This window comes from Gambusia affinis, linkage group LG14 (assembly GCF_019740435.1).
Source record: "Gambusia affinis linkage group LG14, SWU_Gaff_1.0, whole genome shotgun sequence".
In the NCBI taxonomy this organism is placed as follows: Eukaryota; Metazoa; Chordata; class Actinopteri; order Cyprinodontiformes; family Poeciliidae; genus Gambusia; species Gambusia affinis.
Genome location: NC_057881.1, coordinates 14,808,870 through 14,825,722, shown reverse-complemented (window position 1 = coordinate 14,825,722; position 16,853 = coordinate 14,808,870). Strand labels below are relative to the sequence as shown.

The window sequence follows — 16,853 nt, the reverse complement described above, 5'->3', positions numbered from 1 at the left end:
GTAGCAACAAATGTCATAAGTGTCTTGGGTTCAACTCACATCGGCTCATGTGGTTCCTATATTACTTCCTCAGTTAAATGTTTTGTCTGTGCTTATAGTTTGCCTCTATAAACTAGCTCCTCCATCGCCATAGCTTCTAACTTTAGTGTAGCCAAACACTTCTTCGTAGCACAGAACAACTGCACACAAAAGCACACATTGAGTGGTATTCAAGGAGCAGTGGTGAGTTCAGAGGTTCATAGTAACGTTTTCCTAACTTAAACGTAACACAGTTAATCTAATGCAGTTTTTTACATGACAAACACATCGGTCTTTTAAATAGATGGTAAATAAGCTTGTTATTTATTATCTACTTAAATTTGAATGTATTAATACCCCTTAAAATGTTTGGAATTTTTACTATTGCGCTGGTGCATAATCTTGAACTGGAAGTAAAATGATTTCAAAATTGATTTACAAAAAAAAAAAAAAAAAAATCTAAAAACTGTTGAGTGCATTTGATTTTAAATATCAGCTGAATTCCTGGTTTGTGTGAGCATCTTTTGCTTAGTCAATCGCATCAAGAGAATTAAATGTTAATTCATCCTTTACAAAATTGGTTAAGCTCAGTCAGATTGGATGTATAGAATGTGTAAAGATAGAGATTTTAAAGTCTTGTTGCAGATTCTCAATGGGACTATGGTCTGGATTTTGACTGGACCACATCATATTTGGTCCTTTGTCTGATACTGTCTGCTCTCTCAGACACCTGGATTATCAGCTGTAGGTGTTATCTATAGCTCAGCAGGAAAGATTATCTGGTCTTTTTATCCTTGAGTGAGTAAAATTACAGTTGCTAGTGCTGCATGTGATTACTGTAGGATGAGAAGTGTTATTTATTTAATTCCATTTCATTTTCTCATGGTTTTTCAGGTGCTCAAATAAACACACTTTAGTAGTTTTGTGTTCTTGGATAATACAATGCTTGTCTAAAAAAGAATGAATGGATGTTCTACTAACTCACCTGCTGTTACAGGCTGGTGACACTGAAGCTGTCATCACTGGCTGGGTCCAGCAGCTGGCACAACACCCCTCCACCCTGAGCGGTCTGGGGGGGATAGCGGTGTCCCACGCCCTGGTAGGATTGCTGGGGCAGGGTGTAGCCACTGGTGTCCTCCTGATGGGGTGAGGCGTCTAGAGGAGGCTTGGAATAAGGGGAATGAGGGAGGGGACCCTGGCGAAGGCCTGTGCTCATGCTGTGAGGGACCAAATCCCGCTTGTGGGGGGCCATGGCAGAGGAAGGGCTGCGCTCCTCAAAAAGCCCAGGTGTTGAGTGGGAGAGCAGGCCAGGGCTGGGGTTGGGGTGTGCGAGGGCGGGCAGGTGAGCGTTAAGGTGGGGCTGACTGCTTTGGAGGTGTGAGGCTGGATGAGTGCTGGTGTGTGAGCTCAGATTTGTGTGGCTCTGGTGTTGTGTGTCACTCATGTGTGTGTGCGTGTTTACAGTTGGGCTAGCGAGGGAGTTAGCATGTGCATTTCCATGAGGACTTGCGTGTGGATTGCTGTGGGCGTGCACAGTTGTGTTTGAGTGCGGACTGGGGCTGCCGCTGTGTGATGTCTGTCCGTACCAATAAGGAGAGCTGCAGTAGCTGGGGGAGTCATACTGGGAGAATTGGGGGTCTTTCGGAGGAGGTCGGTTCGATGGGCTGAGCGCTGTGCCGCAGTGGGGGGTCAAACGTGGCGAGGGGGAGCAAGAGGGGGAAAAGGTCCTGGATGGGAGAAGGTGGTAGGGCTGGGTCGGAGGAGGGGTGGGCTTGGGGGGGTAAGGGGGAGACGACACACTGGGTGAGAGGGAAGAGGAGGATTCACCAGGGTATAAGGCTGGATATCGCTCTTCAGAGGACGGAGTGGAAGGATGGGCTGAGTAAGGGGAGGGGTACTCACAGGTATCCTGGAGGTAGCTGGAAGGTGGAGCAGGATTAGGTGTGGCCAGTGGAGAAAGACTGCTACTGTCTCCACTGTAATAATCCAGCCCCTCCTGGAACAACCCAGAACCCTCTGGACCTCCAGCTGACACCATCAGTCCTGCTCCTGACACAGAGGCCATCTTGCCTCTGCCTTTGGACCCAGTTGGACGCTCTCTCTGACATGAAGATAGTCCTCCTCTACCTCCTCTGGAGCCTCTTCCCCGTCCTCCAGCCCCTCCCCGCTTAGGTCCTGGAGCGGGTGTCGGGGAAGGACTAGACGGTGAATCCGAATGTAAGGCAGAACCTCCTTCCTTTTCTAAATGCAGTTCAGTCCGTTTTCTGCGACCACGGCCGGGTTTGCTCGTCCCCCCACCTTGGAAAAGGACATCCTGGCTCCAGTTGTATGACGGTCCTGAAGCACTCTCATGCCAGTCCATCATTAGTTTCTCCAGGCTGGACAGACTCGATTGGCCTGCACTCACAGAGGCAGCCTCGTTCTGCCTATAGCTGCCTCCAGTGGAGCTGGGTCCGATAACAGGCGCTGTTGAGCCAACGTGTGAAGAGTCCGAGGAGGATTCTGACAGGCTCTCAGGAAACGGTGGTCGCTTAGCCTTCTGGGGGGTGTAGTTTGAGATATCCAAGATGTCTTTGGACTCATTGGAGCCATATTCACTATAGCCATGATACTGAGACCCAAAGTTGTCTGCTGACCAAAGACCAAAAGCTTGCCTGAGGAAAGAGATCATACAAGCAAATTATACACTTGACATTCAACTATATTTTAGATTTCACAAGTTGATGTTACAGTTCCACCAATCAGAAACAGTTATATATACGATTCAAAGTTTTAACACCCCTTTTAAGGATGAATAGGTGAATACTTTCTAGAGCACACTGGAACCTTGTCATCTAAAAGTTTAATCATGTTACCTGCAGCTCCACTGGTTGGAGTTGTACTGTTTGTAGCCCTCTGTGGCAGAGGAGCTGAAAGGGCTCCCTTTGGCCACAGACATGTACCCTCCTCCAGGTGATGTGGGTCCTGCTGACTCCCCTCTCCCCATGGAGGAATGGCTTACTGCTGGATAGCCACTGAAGCCTCGCTTGGCTGCTCCCTGGTAGTTCAAATAACCTATCTGATTGGCAGGTGTCCCTTTGCCACCATATCCAAAGCTGCAGTCAGAGGACCTCTGTGGCCCTACGGGTGGAGAGCAGGAGTAACCAGAAGGGTAGTGACCATAAGAGGCTGGGTGGGGGGAGCTGGGAGAGTGTGAAAGAGATGGCGGTGTGGATTTAGGATACGTAGAGGTGGTGGGAGATACTTGGGCTAAGCTTCCATAGCTATAAGGGGGTCTTGCAGAGGAGCAGTGTGCCTGTGCTGAACCTTCCACCCCTGCATTTGCTCCTTTAGTGCTCCACTTGGGGAATGGAGGAGACCAGCTGTGAGAGGCCGCCGAGCTGGATGGATCATAGGCAGAAGATGAAGATTTCCGGGGGTCCGACTGGGAGGAGATGTCCAGGAGGTCTGAGGAGTCATCAGAATCGAGGAGGGATCGAAAATACCCAGCAAATAGTCCTTGTGAGTCCTCTCCTGCTAGCCCACCCCCTTTGCTTCCAGCTGGACCACTGTAGGCCCCTCCTCGTCCAACATTACAGCTGGAGAAGCCCCCCCTTGAAGATCCACAGATTTGATACCCACCCAAAGCTCTTTCCTTATCCATAGCCCCCTCCTCGTCCCATCCACCTGTCCCATTGGGCCAGTCCTGCCCCATGGACATCACTTCCCCTTTAAATGCACCATTTTTTCTCATTCGTCTCCGTCTGACAATTTTCTCGCCCCCAGGCTCTGTTCCCACCATGCCCCCTCCCCTACCCACTCCTCCTCCCACACCCTTCCGTCTTTTCCTCGGTAATCCATGCTGAGACAGGAGGTTCAGTTTTCGTTTTTTCCCAATAGATTCAAAGAAGTCACTGAATGTGCTTTTATTGCACTCACTGCCCATGATGCCCCCTCCTGCTCCTCCACCTCTGCCAAGCCCCCCTCCTCTGCCACCTCTGGGTCGCCTAGACCCGGTGAGCCTGTGGAGCAGGGTGGATATTCCAGGATTTTCCAGGGGGGTGTGAAAGCTTTCTGGCTCACTTGGTGTCCAGCAACGAGGAGGGGAGCAGCGACCAGTGGCAGGGGGCTGGCGGTTTAAAAATGCCAATTTGGAGAGAACATCCCCATATTCAGCTTTCACATCATTTGTGTCATTAACGTAGGAGGGAAACGGACAGGGGAGTTTAGTCCGACGTCGCCTCCTGGGCTTCTTGGGCTGGTCTCCAGTAATCCCAGCAGTCCCAGCACTGGGTACTTCGACCTGTATTCCCGGTAAAGCCTGTTTAGGAGGTCGCCCCCGCCTGCGTTTGAGAATCACAGGGAGCTCTCCAGGAGGAAACATGACCATCACACTTTTCCCATTGTTCTTCATGCGGAGGAGTGCTGTTGGCTCTCGTGTCGCCTCAGACCCCTCCGGACTGCCGTCATTAGTCTTCTCAGTCCCCATAACTGTTTCCAAACTGGAAATTTTGTAGCTCTTCTGTCGGCGACTTAGGCTGACAGGAATGCGAGGCACCTTTACAACAATCTTCCTTACCTGTTGAGTAATGGAGAAATAGAAAACAAAGGATTAATTTATATGTATTTTAAGATTGAGTGAAGAAGAAATTATAGTACAGTGATATGTAGGCAGCGCTTTGCAAAAGTATTCAGACTTTTTGAACTTTTCTCACATTAAATATTGCTTAAACTACAAATACGTTACGTTGACATTATGTAAACAGACAAACTTGCAGTTACGGAGACGCTTAAGGACGACATCCACAACTTTGAATAACTTACATAGGTTATTTCAATCGTTCAAAAACCAAAAGCATGTAAAACAGCTGCAAATCTACAGAGCTGACAAAAAAGCACTAATCATAGATGACGCCAAAAGTTTCATGGTAAGGCCAGAGGAGCTGAAGGGATCCACACCTGAGGTGGAAAAATGTTGAGTTGTACATTTTACAAATCTGGCCTAAATGGAAAAGAGGCAAGAAGAAATCTGTTGCTGAGAGAAAGGCATAGGATGCCTTGTTTGTAGTTTACCATAAGTCTTAGGGGACACAACAAATTATAGGCAGTAGGTTCTTTTCTTAGAGTGATACTACATCTTTTGGCCTACACTCAAAACCCTGTATGTAGCAAAAATACTAACACTGCACAACACCCTGAACACACCAGAACCACAATGAAACATGGTGGAGGCAACCCCATACTCTGGGGATGCTTATTTTCAGCAGAGGCAAGAAGGTTAGTCAGACTTGAAGACAGGTGAAGCTAAATAGGGAGTAGCCTGGAAGAAAACCTGCTGGGAGCTGCAGAAGATGTGACACTATGTGATTCTACAAAGATTTGTCTAAAAAGGCAGAATACCAAATTTTGAGCTCTTTGTAAAAACGAAATGTATCAATTTGAAATATACCACCGTTTGTGGTTGCAGCACAAATCAAGCTGTGAAAAGGTTCATTTTGTTGGGAGCACTTTTGCAAGGCACTTTATTTGTTAATGTTAATACACTTACACCAACATAACGGCCCTTTTTGCTGTTACTTGGAGGACAGAGCCCCATGCCTGCACCAGTTTCTTCCTTCATAGTCAACAAAGGAGCAGGTGGAGCCGATTCAAATGTGAGATGAGAGGCAGCACTCTGGCGGAGGGCCTGTGCTGCCAGACGTTGCTTTAAAATACTCTTAGGAGCTGCTTTGTGCACATATTTCAGCGGAGGCTTACACCTGGATTTAGGTCCAGGTCTGTGCCCAAGTCTGGGCCCAGGCTTAAGTAGAGGTTTGGGAGCAGGCTTAGGTTCACTCGGAGTAAGAGGCATATCTGTATGGCAAGTAGGTGCAGGTAGAACAGCCTCCACAGAAGACCGCTCTTCTTTAGCATCTGCAGTGATTTCGTCCTCTTTAACCATCCAGATCTTCTCCTCTAATGTTTCCTCCTCTTCTCTTCCCCTGTCCCTGCCTGATCCTTTCCCCCCATCCTCAATGCTTCGATGCAGCCGAGAGGATTTACGCAAGTGCAAGGGGAAGCGAGGACGCCCAGAGCTGCGGAGTGCATACTTCTTCTCTGTCTCTACGGGTAGAGAAGAAGGCACCGTTATTGGGTTAGGGCCAGAGGGGAGTGGAGCGTAGTTTGAGGGCGTGTCAAACTCCGCAGTCCGGGCTGCGGGGGCCTCCAGCGGATTGGTAGTTGCAGGATGATTGCCAATCGCCAAAGGCAAAGTCTGAGGTGAAGTTGTGTTCATGGCCTCTACTGTGAGAGCTTTAGAGAGTTCTGAGTCTATAGAATCACTGTGATTGCTGATTTCCATGATTCCACAGTTGTCTGGGTTTGAGAAAGCTTCTGCATGAACCTCTGGGTCTACATGTGCTTGCAAGTTTCTGAGCGTCTCTGAAAACGTGTCTGCCTCGGCTGTCATGCAGGTGTCAGAGTGCCTCTGCAGGTAGATGCCGTGCCCCAGCCTTTCCAGCAGGTGAGCACCAGTTGCCAGGGTGGATGGGGAGGCGGGGGCAATGTCAGAAGTTACAAGTGCCAGTCCATCATGAAATGGATCTTGGAACGCGCCATGGAGTGTGAGCTCCCCTGTCCAGGACTCAGTTCTTTCCAGTTTCTCCAGTCTAACCACAAAACCCTTCTTCTTTGGCCGCGTCTCCCCACGACATGCCGGAGCGCCAGTTTGGCCTGAATGCTGAGGATCCGATGAGCCACTCATCCAGTGGACAGTTCTGCAGGTTGTGACGCAGGATGTGAAGAGATGGTTTCAGCTATCTCTGTATGAAACTTTCAACAGCTTGTAGGGGCAGAAGATTTTTACACCTAAAGATGGAAATAAAAATAAAAACCAGGACGGTTAAAATATGTCAACACCCTCGAGTTGAATTTCAGAAATTGGGAAAGACTTTCTTTCTTCTTACTGCTGCTAAACTTTTACAGACCAGACAGTCAACGAATTTGGCAACGTGCCAAAATCCTACTCTGTAATGCACCCTCTTTTATTAACTGTGCCACCCACACACCAGCATTGTAAAATTAGATTACATTTACCATTCATACCCCACTCAGTCGGTTGCTCGGACCAAACGGCCGTGGCGCTGATTTTTGATTCTGAGGCGAGCCTGACTCGGTCTGCCTGACTGGCTCTGTTCTGCAGGGGATCATTGGGTCATCAATACTGCAGTGGAGAGCTCACAGACTTTTCTCTCTCTTCTCCCTGGCTCTGTCTTCTGCCCATGGTTGCTAGAGTGAAAGAAAAAGAAGACGGAGACAGACAGAAGGAGAAAAGGGACAGAGTAGTTGGAGAAGGTGGAGGGGAAGACACGTGGAGAAGGGAGGAGCACAAAGAGAAAGAGAATAAGTGATTAGTACATGATGTCACAGTGTGAATTGGGCCAGACTGGAATCAGTATTTGAGAGAGGGCTGCACCGTCTCGCATCAGACACAATTATGTTAGAGGATGACTTGCAGTATAAATTGTTTAAGTTGACTTGTGGCTAAAATTTCAGATCTTGGGAACATATTTAAGTACTGGGTGCATGTCATGCTGATCATAGCATCACGCTGCTGTATTATGTAAGCAACTGAGAACATTTTGCAAATACAAATCTCACTGAACAATTGAAACAATGTACTGTAGCTAATGTAGGGAGAACACATGCACAAGTACAGCTAGTGTCATGTTTTTTGTCAAAAACGCTGCAGATTCCTGTTGGGATGCAACAAGAACGAAAATGTGTAAACAACATCTGCCACCAGGGGGAAGCAGAGAGGTGGTGAAAGTCGAGGCATTGAGAGGATGTAGAGATGAAGGTGACACAAAGACAGGAGTGATGGAGGGATAGCAGAACCTCTGAGAGGAGGAGAAGTGCAGACCCAGGTTGGAAGAAACAGAAGAACGAGACTTGGACCACATGTGCTGGCTGCCACGCATGCTCGTCAGGCACAAACACAGGAAGGCTTGCAACATTTGTGAGCAGATATGCATGCACGCTGCTGGCTCTTAACTCTGTAGCGCACACACTCCACATTCAACACAATTATGTCCATTGTCAGATCTCTCTGCCTTTCCCTTCCAACATATGGCTCTGATTATGGAGGGAGGGAGGGAGGACATTGAGCAGGAGGCAAAGAAAGTGAGAGAATGAAAGGGTGGGAAATGTATGAAAAGGCGACAGGGCTGCAGAAGAGGCAGGAAAGTGAAAGATGTGACTGAAATAGGAGGGAAAGAATCGTGACTGGACAGGCAGACGGGGAAATTAAGAGGGAAAAAAGTTGTGGAGGAGCGGGAGGAAGAGGATGAGGCAGTCGAGGAAGAGGAGAGGGGGAGTTTTGCTCTAGCTGAGTGCTGGGCTGCACGCATGAAGCGAAACAACCTCTGCTGCTCTGAGGAATGACACAACTGGGACAGACAAACATGGAGATGAACACACACACACACACACACACACACTGCTCGTACTTCTTTAACCCCATCACCCACTCCCTTCCCTTCCCTTCCCGCCCCGCTGCCACCTCCCTGACTTTCTCTGCCGTTCTCACTTTCTCTCCGGTCTAATTAACGGCGCTCATTAATCGTGGCTTCATCTGACCAGTTTGTGAGGGAAGGAGAGGAGCACATGCTTTAATTAAGCGCCGCGTCACATGTGCTCACACATACACGCTGTCACTCCCCGACACATACCAACACACACATGCAAATATGCCCCTGCAGCTTCGTCCTCCCACACATCGATTTACACATAAAGACAGACACAACACGCACACACGCATGTGCTCCCCGCACGCAAAAACAAAGACACACATGCAAATGCCCCTCTTCTGTGCTCTGCAGGGGGCATTTTGACAGGGTTTAGATGCGAGCCAATCAATTCTGCTATGATTCATTGTTTAGGCAAAGCACTCCTGGCATCCTTCAGCCGCCATTCCAATATAATCATACGTAGCGAATGTGTTTTGGTGCATTTTCCCGTGGATGGCTCTGGGGCTTTGGAACACACAGCGGTGTAGTATTGTCTCGGTGAAAACAGACGATGGTATGCGCTGCTCCCACATCATGATCTGTTGAATCTGCCGCACGTAGACGAGCTCTTGTACGAGAAGTGTTTGAACACTTTTGATCTGGTACAGTTTCTCTTTTTTCCTCCACTTTCTTCAAAAAAGTTTTTGGTGTTATTGTGCAAATGCGGGGAAGCCAGAGACAACAACACAACAAGCCACAGAATGCCTGTGCGTTAGTGTGTTTGTGCAGAGACAAGAGGCTGCCAGTTTCGAGTTTGGGCAATTGCCCTGTTACGCAGTCTGGGAGGCGCAATGACTCTGTAGATGGTAGTTGTACAGCATATCTATTCTCTCCTCATCTATCTCACTGCCACAAAGGCTTGCAGACTCACAGGCCTGCCAGCAGAAACCCTCAATGAGGAACTAGACCCAGTGCGTGTGTGTGAGTGTGTGCACGCGTACGTGCAACTGATTGTGTGTGTGAACAGGAGTGTGCACATGTGAGAGTGTGTTTTCCTGGGTGTGTTTGTAAAAGCACTCACTGAGCTCTAACGGGTGTGCAGTTGTTGCTAAGAGACAGGCAGCAGCACCGAAACAGCATGGGGGGTGTAGGGGGGGGTTGTGGGGGGGGGGGGGGCCCAGAAGAGAGAGGAAAAAGAGAGGTGGTGAGGAGGAGGGGAGGGAGAGAGTGAGAGGGGGGGGGGCTCCAACAAGAGGTTCAGACAGATAAGGAGAAGGAGAGGGATGAAGGAGAGAAAGGGAAGAACGAGAGAGAAAGTGTGAGTGAGGGCCAGGAGAGAGAGGGAAAGAGGTGGGGATGGGAAAGGGAGGGGGAAGTGGGTCAAGGGGGTCCACAGAGACCGAGTGACACGGCGTGGAAACCCAGCCAGCATCGCGGCCCCGCTCCCTCCACATCACCTCAACCCTGATGCAACCTCAACCTGCAGCCCAGACAGCCTCAGCCTCTCGCAACAACAACGGCAAACATCAGCAAGCGGACGAGGAAGAAACGGAACAAGTTGGCGGCTATTTGAGTTTGTCTGTGAGAGAGGTCTGCAGAGGAAGACAGAGGAGAAGAACTTAGTGATGTGTTGCATGATGAACAAGAGTTTAATCAAATACTTGAAAAATAAAGTTTAGCTCTATGGAGCGGTGGTTTCTCTCCTCTCCATTCTGAAGACGTCCAAATGCATAACTTATCAGAGACACTATGAGCTAAAACATACTGATTAGTCACTAAAATCATCAACAACTTTATTAATAGATATATACCAATAGATATCTACCTATCTGGACCAACAAAATTACCAGCATCTCCTGACAGGCCTGCAGTCCCGATGCACAATCCATCCTTACACATTTCTGTCACAGCCACCAGTAATGTCTTTAGCAATTTGTGCTGCAGCATCCAGTCTGATGAAAGCAATCACGTTGCTAACCTTCACTTCACACGTGTTTTAGCCTTGGTTCCCCATGACCCTGCCACAGGTTCACCATTGTTCCTTCCTTGGATCACTTTTGAAAGGTGCTGACCACTGCAGGCCAGAAACTTCAGACGAGCTGCAGATTTGGCGATGATCAGTCCCAGGCATCCAGCCATTATGATATGACCTTTCTCAAACCTGCTCAAATTTTTACACTTGCAATTTTTTTCTTACTCTAATGCATTGAGCTCCGAGGACTCAACAAGGGATGCACAATGTATCGGCAGTATCTGGAGCAGAGAGGCAGTGGTGAAGTCAGAAGTGTGTTTTTTTTCCAAGGTAGTGCGATATGTGTATATAATATCTGTAAATATCAATTAACAGCAATAACAGCAATATTGATATGGGATATAAATATCAGCCCAAATCTTCATTTTGGTACATCTCTAAACTCAATTGAGTCTTACTAATAAGTGTGACGGTGAACAAATGATTGCTACACATCTCACTTCCAGACATAATGTTCTGCCTAGCTGGTATTTAAAGTTTCTCAAATCACAAAGAAGGATCCGGAATCGTCATAGACTAATTAAGACCAGACTTTATCACTTTGTGTATATTATTCTCTTGTCTAAATCTGAAGTTGTCCTAATGCCAAAGTGCAATGAATGTATCACTTTTTGTGTTTTCACAAAAAGAATAAAAGTTTGATAAGTCTCTAACTGTTTTTTTTAGATATTTTTGACATTAGTGCCCTTTATTTGATAGCGCAACAGCCATGTAGAGGACTGAAGGCTCTGTTATTGGGTCATGCACCCCTCCACACCGCTGACTGGTTTTTAAATAATCAACATTCTCATTTATGATAAATCTAGTCAAATTAAATTCATCAGTGGTGAAAAAGTCAAATAATCTTTTAAGTGAGTGAACAGTCAGAACAACATACCGACTTCAGTGTCGTCAGCGATCTGCACCTGAATTCTCATACAATGGTTAACACAAGAGGGTGCACACATCCTCATAGACTGCACATGAAAAAAAGCAATAGAAAACATAGACTGGGCAACTCCAACATGACAATATTACTTCCAATCAGAACACAACCTCATAGACTAGAATAGAATAGAATAGAATAGAATAGACTAGAACAGAATAGACTAGAATAGACTAGAATAGAATAGAATAGAATAGAATAGAATAGAATAGAATAGAATAGAATAGAATAGAATAGAATAGAATAGAATAGAATAGGCAATGGGCAAGACACTTCCCCTACCTCTGGCGTCTCAATAAAAGAAATGATTAAACAGTATGAAAAAGAATTGTAACGCTTTAAAACTAGTACTGTTTACACTGATAGAGAATCTTTACCATAAGTAGTTTAAATATTTTTTTGTTGTTGTTATTGATAAGAAAAACAACATGATGACACGTGTGGCTCCAATCCCCGCAAAAGTTGTGGATTTACAGGACTAAGTTGTTTGAGAAATTTAGGTCCTGGTTAAAGTTGGAAGAGCTAGCAGGGACTGTTGGAGCAGGAGTGGACCTACCATTATTTTTGCACATTTAATTTTGAGGGGCTGCAGCTCAGCACACACACACAACACACACACACATGCACATCAGAATCCCACCAACACACTAAAACAAGAGCCCCCCTCCTGCCCCCCCATCCAACCCCTCCACTCACACTCTCCTTCACCGTGACCTCTCTTCTCCTTCTCACATCCCAGCCACCCTCGACGAAGAAATCCACCACCACCTCCCCAGCTGCAGGAAATTCCTAATGATCTCCATCACCAGTGTGTGCGTGCTGCATCTCCTGCCAAGAGCAGGCACGAGCACGCACAACACACACGCACACCAGGCGCACAACTCAACGGAGACCAACACATTAACCATATGTGCAGACAAACACACACACACACACACAAAAAAAGCAGACAGACGTTCAGACGCACATCTAAACAGACTTCACAAGGACCAGATACAGCGGCAGATCAGCCAAAGATGCACGCAGGGGACTGGAGAAGAAGAAGCGGAAAGCACGAGAAATCAGGACCCTCTTCACCGCAAAGACCACCAAAAAAAAAACCCACATGTGACTGCTTCGCTCCGATTTGTTTCACAGGAACATGCATGCCGAGGTTATTTTAAGACAAGGACCATAGTACCCCCTTCCTTTCTCAGACCCCCTCTGCTTGTCTCCCTCATGCTCAAGCATCCCCTCTCCTCCCGCCCCCACTTTCTTTCCCACAACCCCCTCTCCCCAAACACTCCTTCTTGATCTCCAACTTAGCCTGACACTCTCCCCTGCTCTTCCTCACTCTCCTGCAGGCAGTTTTCTGGCACTGCTTATGGCCATCCTTTGAATCAGGTCATGTGACCAACAACAACACCAGTGGGGAACAGAGGCATGCATATGTGGATGCGGGAAAGTAAAAACAATACAGATGTAAGGAAAAAAAAACCATCTACCTAGCCGAGACCAAGTCCAAGAATTCCAGTTAAATAAAGACATAAGTGATGAATGGGGGTTTCCTGATACCTCCGAGATGTTTTTACTGGCCGTCCCCTTATGAAAATATGTCTGTGTAACCTCCAGGTTATACATTTATTTTATCCAACCCTAATTATATAACATTGTTAATTTTAAAGTAAAGCTGGAAAGGAAATAAGCTCTCAACAGCTCTAAGAAAGTGTAGGAAGCTTAAACTAGACTTTCTGGGAGTCAAGATGTTCAACTAACTAGCAGGAATTTAATAGATAAAACTACTCAAGGTTCTTTCCAGTCAAAGGCATGAAACAACTGCAATAAAATGTTTTAATGTGAGGTGCACAAACTTTTAGACTGCTTAAAATGTCATTGATTAAAAATGATATATTTCCTTTGTCAAATGGAACAATTAGCACCTATCCTTCAGGTATCCAGACATATTTTGGACAAATGTTAATTAAAACCAGAATTTCATACGTCCTAATAGTGAGGCAGAAATCTGCCACCGCATTTTCCTTAATTAAATTAACAGTTGGATTAAAACAAAATGTACACAAATTGGTTTGTAAGTTTTGCAGTTCTTCAGGAGAACCTCGTGCGCATTGATTTTCAGCAGAATGCAGCTATCTTAGACATGAACAACACATAAAGAACTCTTCCTCTTCAATTTTAAAAAGTACAGAAAACTTTCATTACAATAATCCTTTGCTGAAATGGCTGTAGAAGTTTAAAACTACAACTTTCTGTTAAAGCTAGCTGCTCTGCAATGCTAGCAGCTAGCTTAACATTAGCTTGTGTTTAACCAGGAACAACAGCAAATAATTCAGTGTTACATGAGGGGTTTTTTTTCTTTCTGCCCTCATCTAATACAGTGCAAGAGCAAAAAGCTAGTTAGAATTCCAGCTCATGAAAAAATTATAATTTTTGCCGTTTGTGGTGTAAATCTGCTATTAGCTTAATCTGTTATGTCCTTCAGCCACTGTACATACTAATGACTGGTAGTGAGTAAAAAGGCTATCGCAACAGTTATTAAAATCAGAACCATCAAAAGCATTTGAGCAGATTAGCATAAATTCGTTCAATATAAATCAGGATTAAAATCAGAAGTGGGTCACGTTAAAACTGTGCTTTTTAATTTATGTTAAAAGGATGAAAACAAGAGCAGTTAAGATTTGGTATCAAGGAACACCAAGGTTTTAAAAAGTAATGATTTTAGAGCAGCTTAAATTTTCCCTCATACCAAATACAAAGTTCATATTTATTTTGATAATGCTAGAGAAAATTTCAGAGTGACCGGATTTTCTTTGACTCTACGCAATGTTGCCAACTCCTTAGTAAGAAAATTAATTTCAAGTCTTTAATGACATCATCACTAATTTACATTATTAGTCACTTGCATGTAATTGCAATTGGAGCTGCAGAAGAAATGAACAACCTCATGAAAGCTACAATACAAAAAGGCTCCCTAAATATGTTTAGAACAATAGTTATACTATAGTTTATAGTTCAGTTTTCTAGAATGCAGTTTTGCTAAGGAAACTCCATTAAGCTACAGTACAGCAGTTGTCTTACAACTTTTCCAACAACCTACGTTAACAACCTGAATGGTCTAAAAAGATACAAAAAAATGCAGCAAATCATTTCAGTGCAGTGATTTTATCCCACGCTTTGGGACCAACGACAGCACATGTTCAGAAGAGTAAGAAAGAAATTTCATTACACTAAAACAGCAAAAGACAAAAAGCACTAGATTTGTTGCAATTTTTTTTTTTCTAAAAAAAGCCTGAAAAGTCAATAAACATAACAATAAAGTCACTAAGGTGGAAACTGCAGCTTTATGGGGCACGGTCACTCTGTGTTAACACACTCCCCCCACCCTCACCTGTTTCTACAAACTGTCCATCACTCATTGCGAGAAAGACTAAGCCAGCTAAGGTAATGCTTTTTTTCAAAGTAAAGTTAGAAAGTCGACTCTAATGTAAAGAAGTTGATTACAGGCTGGTATTAGCCTTCTAATATTACCTTTTAGACATTTAGTGTAAGACACTACTAAATTCAGAGGGCAAATATATATTTTTTCTCTGTTAAAATAAACACGCATTGTAAATTATTGCACTGTTTAAGCTAATACATTACATTTTATTTTGCAACTTCTGACAAAAACTAATTGAATCCATGACTTCGTATCAGAACAAATCAGACTAAATGTTGCTTTATTTGAGTTAAAAGTCGCAGCATTGTTTTTGTGCAATTCCAGTGATGAGTGTTGAAGACGCAACTTTAACTGATACCATTACTGGTTGCAGCTAATGAAACGTTTTGTTCTTCTTATTGATTTTCCAGATATTACTCCGTCCCTTGAAGTAAACATGAATCAGAAGCAGATCTTAATCTTCTTTTATTTATACACGAACGTTGCTTGGAAATCAAGTTGGCTTGATCCTCTGACTCTTTCACTGTACAGAAAGAGCAGATGAAAGTTGTGCTTCATGTTTCACAAAATGTACTATGATGTAAAATCCAAAAGGTGTTCACATATAGTACTAATTCACAAGTTCAACCCCTCACACATAAACACACATCAACCTCACACACACAAAGGACACACAAGCCAGATGCTTGGACCCCTACAAACGCTCAGACCTTGAGGCCAGCGTGTTGGACAGGGGCCCCCATGCTGCGGCCCTGACTTCCCCAACTCCTCCTCCTCCTTCCTCCATACTCCTGCTCCACAGTTGCTGTGGGAAACGCTGCAGCAGCGCCCGTTGCCAAGGAGAAGGCTGCTGGCTGTTTGAACAACAATGGCCGCCTTGTGAACATTCCAAGTGTAGGTACTGACAGCTCGTCAGCCGCAACCCCAGCAGACACACCTCAGGAGAAGGCACGCGCTTTCGCCGTCCACCCCTGCCGTACCTCTCGGGGCTCTTGGCCCCGAGCCCGAGTGAGGCAACGTAACACATTCAGACACAAAAAAAACACACACACACACACACATCTGTGCAACACTCTGAGAAATTATGACTTCTACTGTCCCTCTGTGTGCCTCTGTATCTCTTTACCATCTCCTTTTCTTTCTCTCTCTCTCTCACGCAGAAACACTCACACGTTGTGCAGTGCATTCATCCATCCCCCCTACCCCCTTCTCCCCGACTACTCTCTGTCTTTCCCTCTTATCTCTTCCTCTTTCCTCACCCCCATCCCACACCTCCCACCCCCTCTTCTTCCACAGCCTCCTGCTTTCACTCGCTTTCCATCTCAGGAAGTGTGTGTTCTCACTCTCACGCACACGCATACACACGCATGCAATCTCTATCTCTCCTGGAAGGTAGCGAATCCCTACAGTCCCTCGGGGGCATACACTTCCTCGGAGAAGGAGGGAAAAGAGAAAGAGAACTTGAAACAAGAGAGGAAGAGGAGGGAGAGGGTGAGAACTGTATTCGAGGTGGGGATTTATAGACAGACCCCTTAGTGCGCTGATTATCGACTCATATTGATGGGACAATACTGATGGTGGAAATCAAGTTGGCTTTTAATGTGTGCGTGTGTGTGTGTGTCTGTGAGGTCTCTGCTGATCCTCTGACTCATTGTTTTTTAAAAACACATACCCAGACTCATGAATTCGCGCAGAGCAGAAACCCAAAAACACTCCGCAAAATCAGACAGACTGTAAATCCTAATGATCTGCAAATAGGTGTGTGTGTGCGTGTGTGTGTGAGTGTTGAACGCCAGACGCCGGGAAGCGTGCGTGCGTGCATGTTTTCCCCATCTCTCGCTCCTCTTTAATAATTGAGCTGATTCTGTCCAGCTTGTTAGGGAGGTACACAGCCGTTTCACACTCCGTCTTTCTCCCATCTTCCTCGTCCTCTTGCGCTCCGTCTCCTCTTTCAACTTGTCCCTCCACTCGCTCGTC

General features: G+C 45.7%; 1 protein-coding gene across 2 annotated transcripts in view; it reads right to left on the bottom strand.

Annotated features, from left to right (window-relative positions):
- Positions 1-16,853, bottom strand: part of ahdc1 (AT hook, DNA binding motif, containing 1) — a 28,694-nt gene that overhangs the window by 6,625 nt on the left and 5,216 nt on the right. The window contains exons 3-6 of one of the 2 annotated variants that reach the window (XM_044138666.1): positions 7,072-7,263; positions 5,546-6,843; positions 2,874-4,576; positions 1,004-2,672 (exon numbers count right to left, since the gene is read on the bottom strand). In XM_044138666.1, coding sequence (XP_043994601.1) covers positions 1,010-2,672; positions 2,874-4,576; positions 5,546-6,739 — 4,560 coding nt within the window. In that variant the 5' untranslated portion in view covers positions 6,740-6,843; positions 7,072-7,263 and the 3' untranslated portion in view covers positions 1,004-1,009. The remainder of the gene's footprint in view (positions 1-1,003; positions 2,673-2,873; positions 4,577-5,545; positions 6,844-7,071; positions 7,264-16,853) is intronic. The other variant, XM_044138668.1, reaches the window with a different exon arrangement.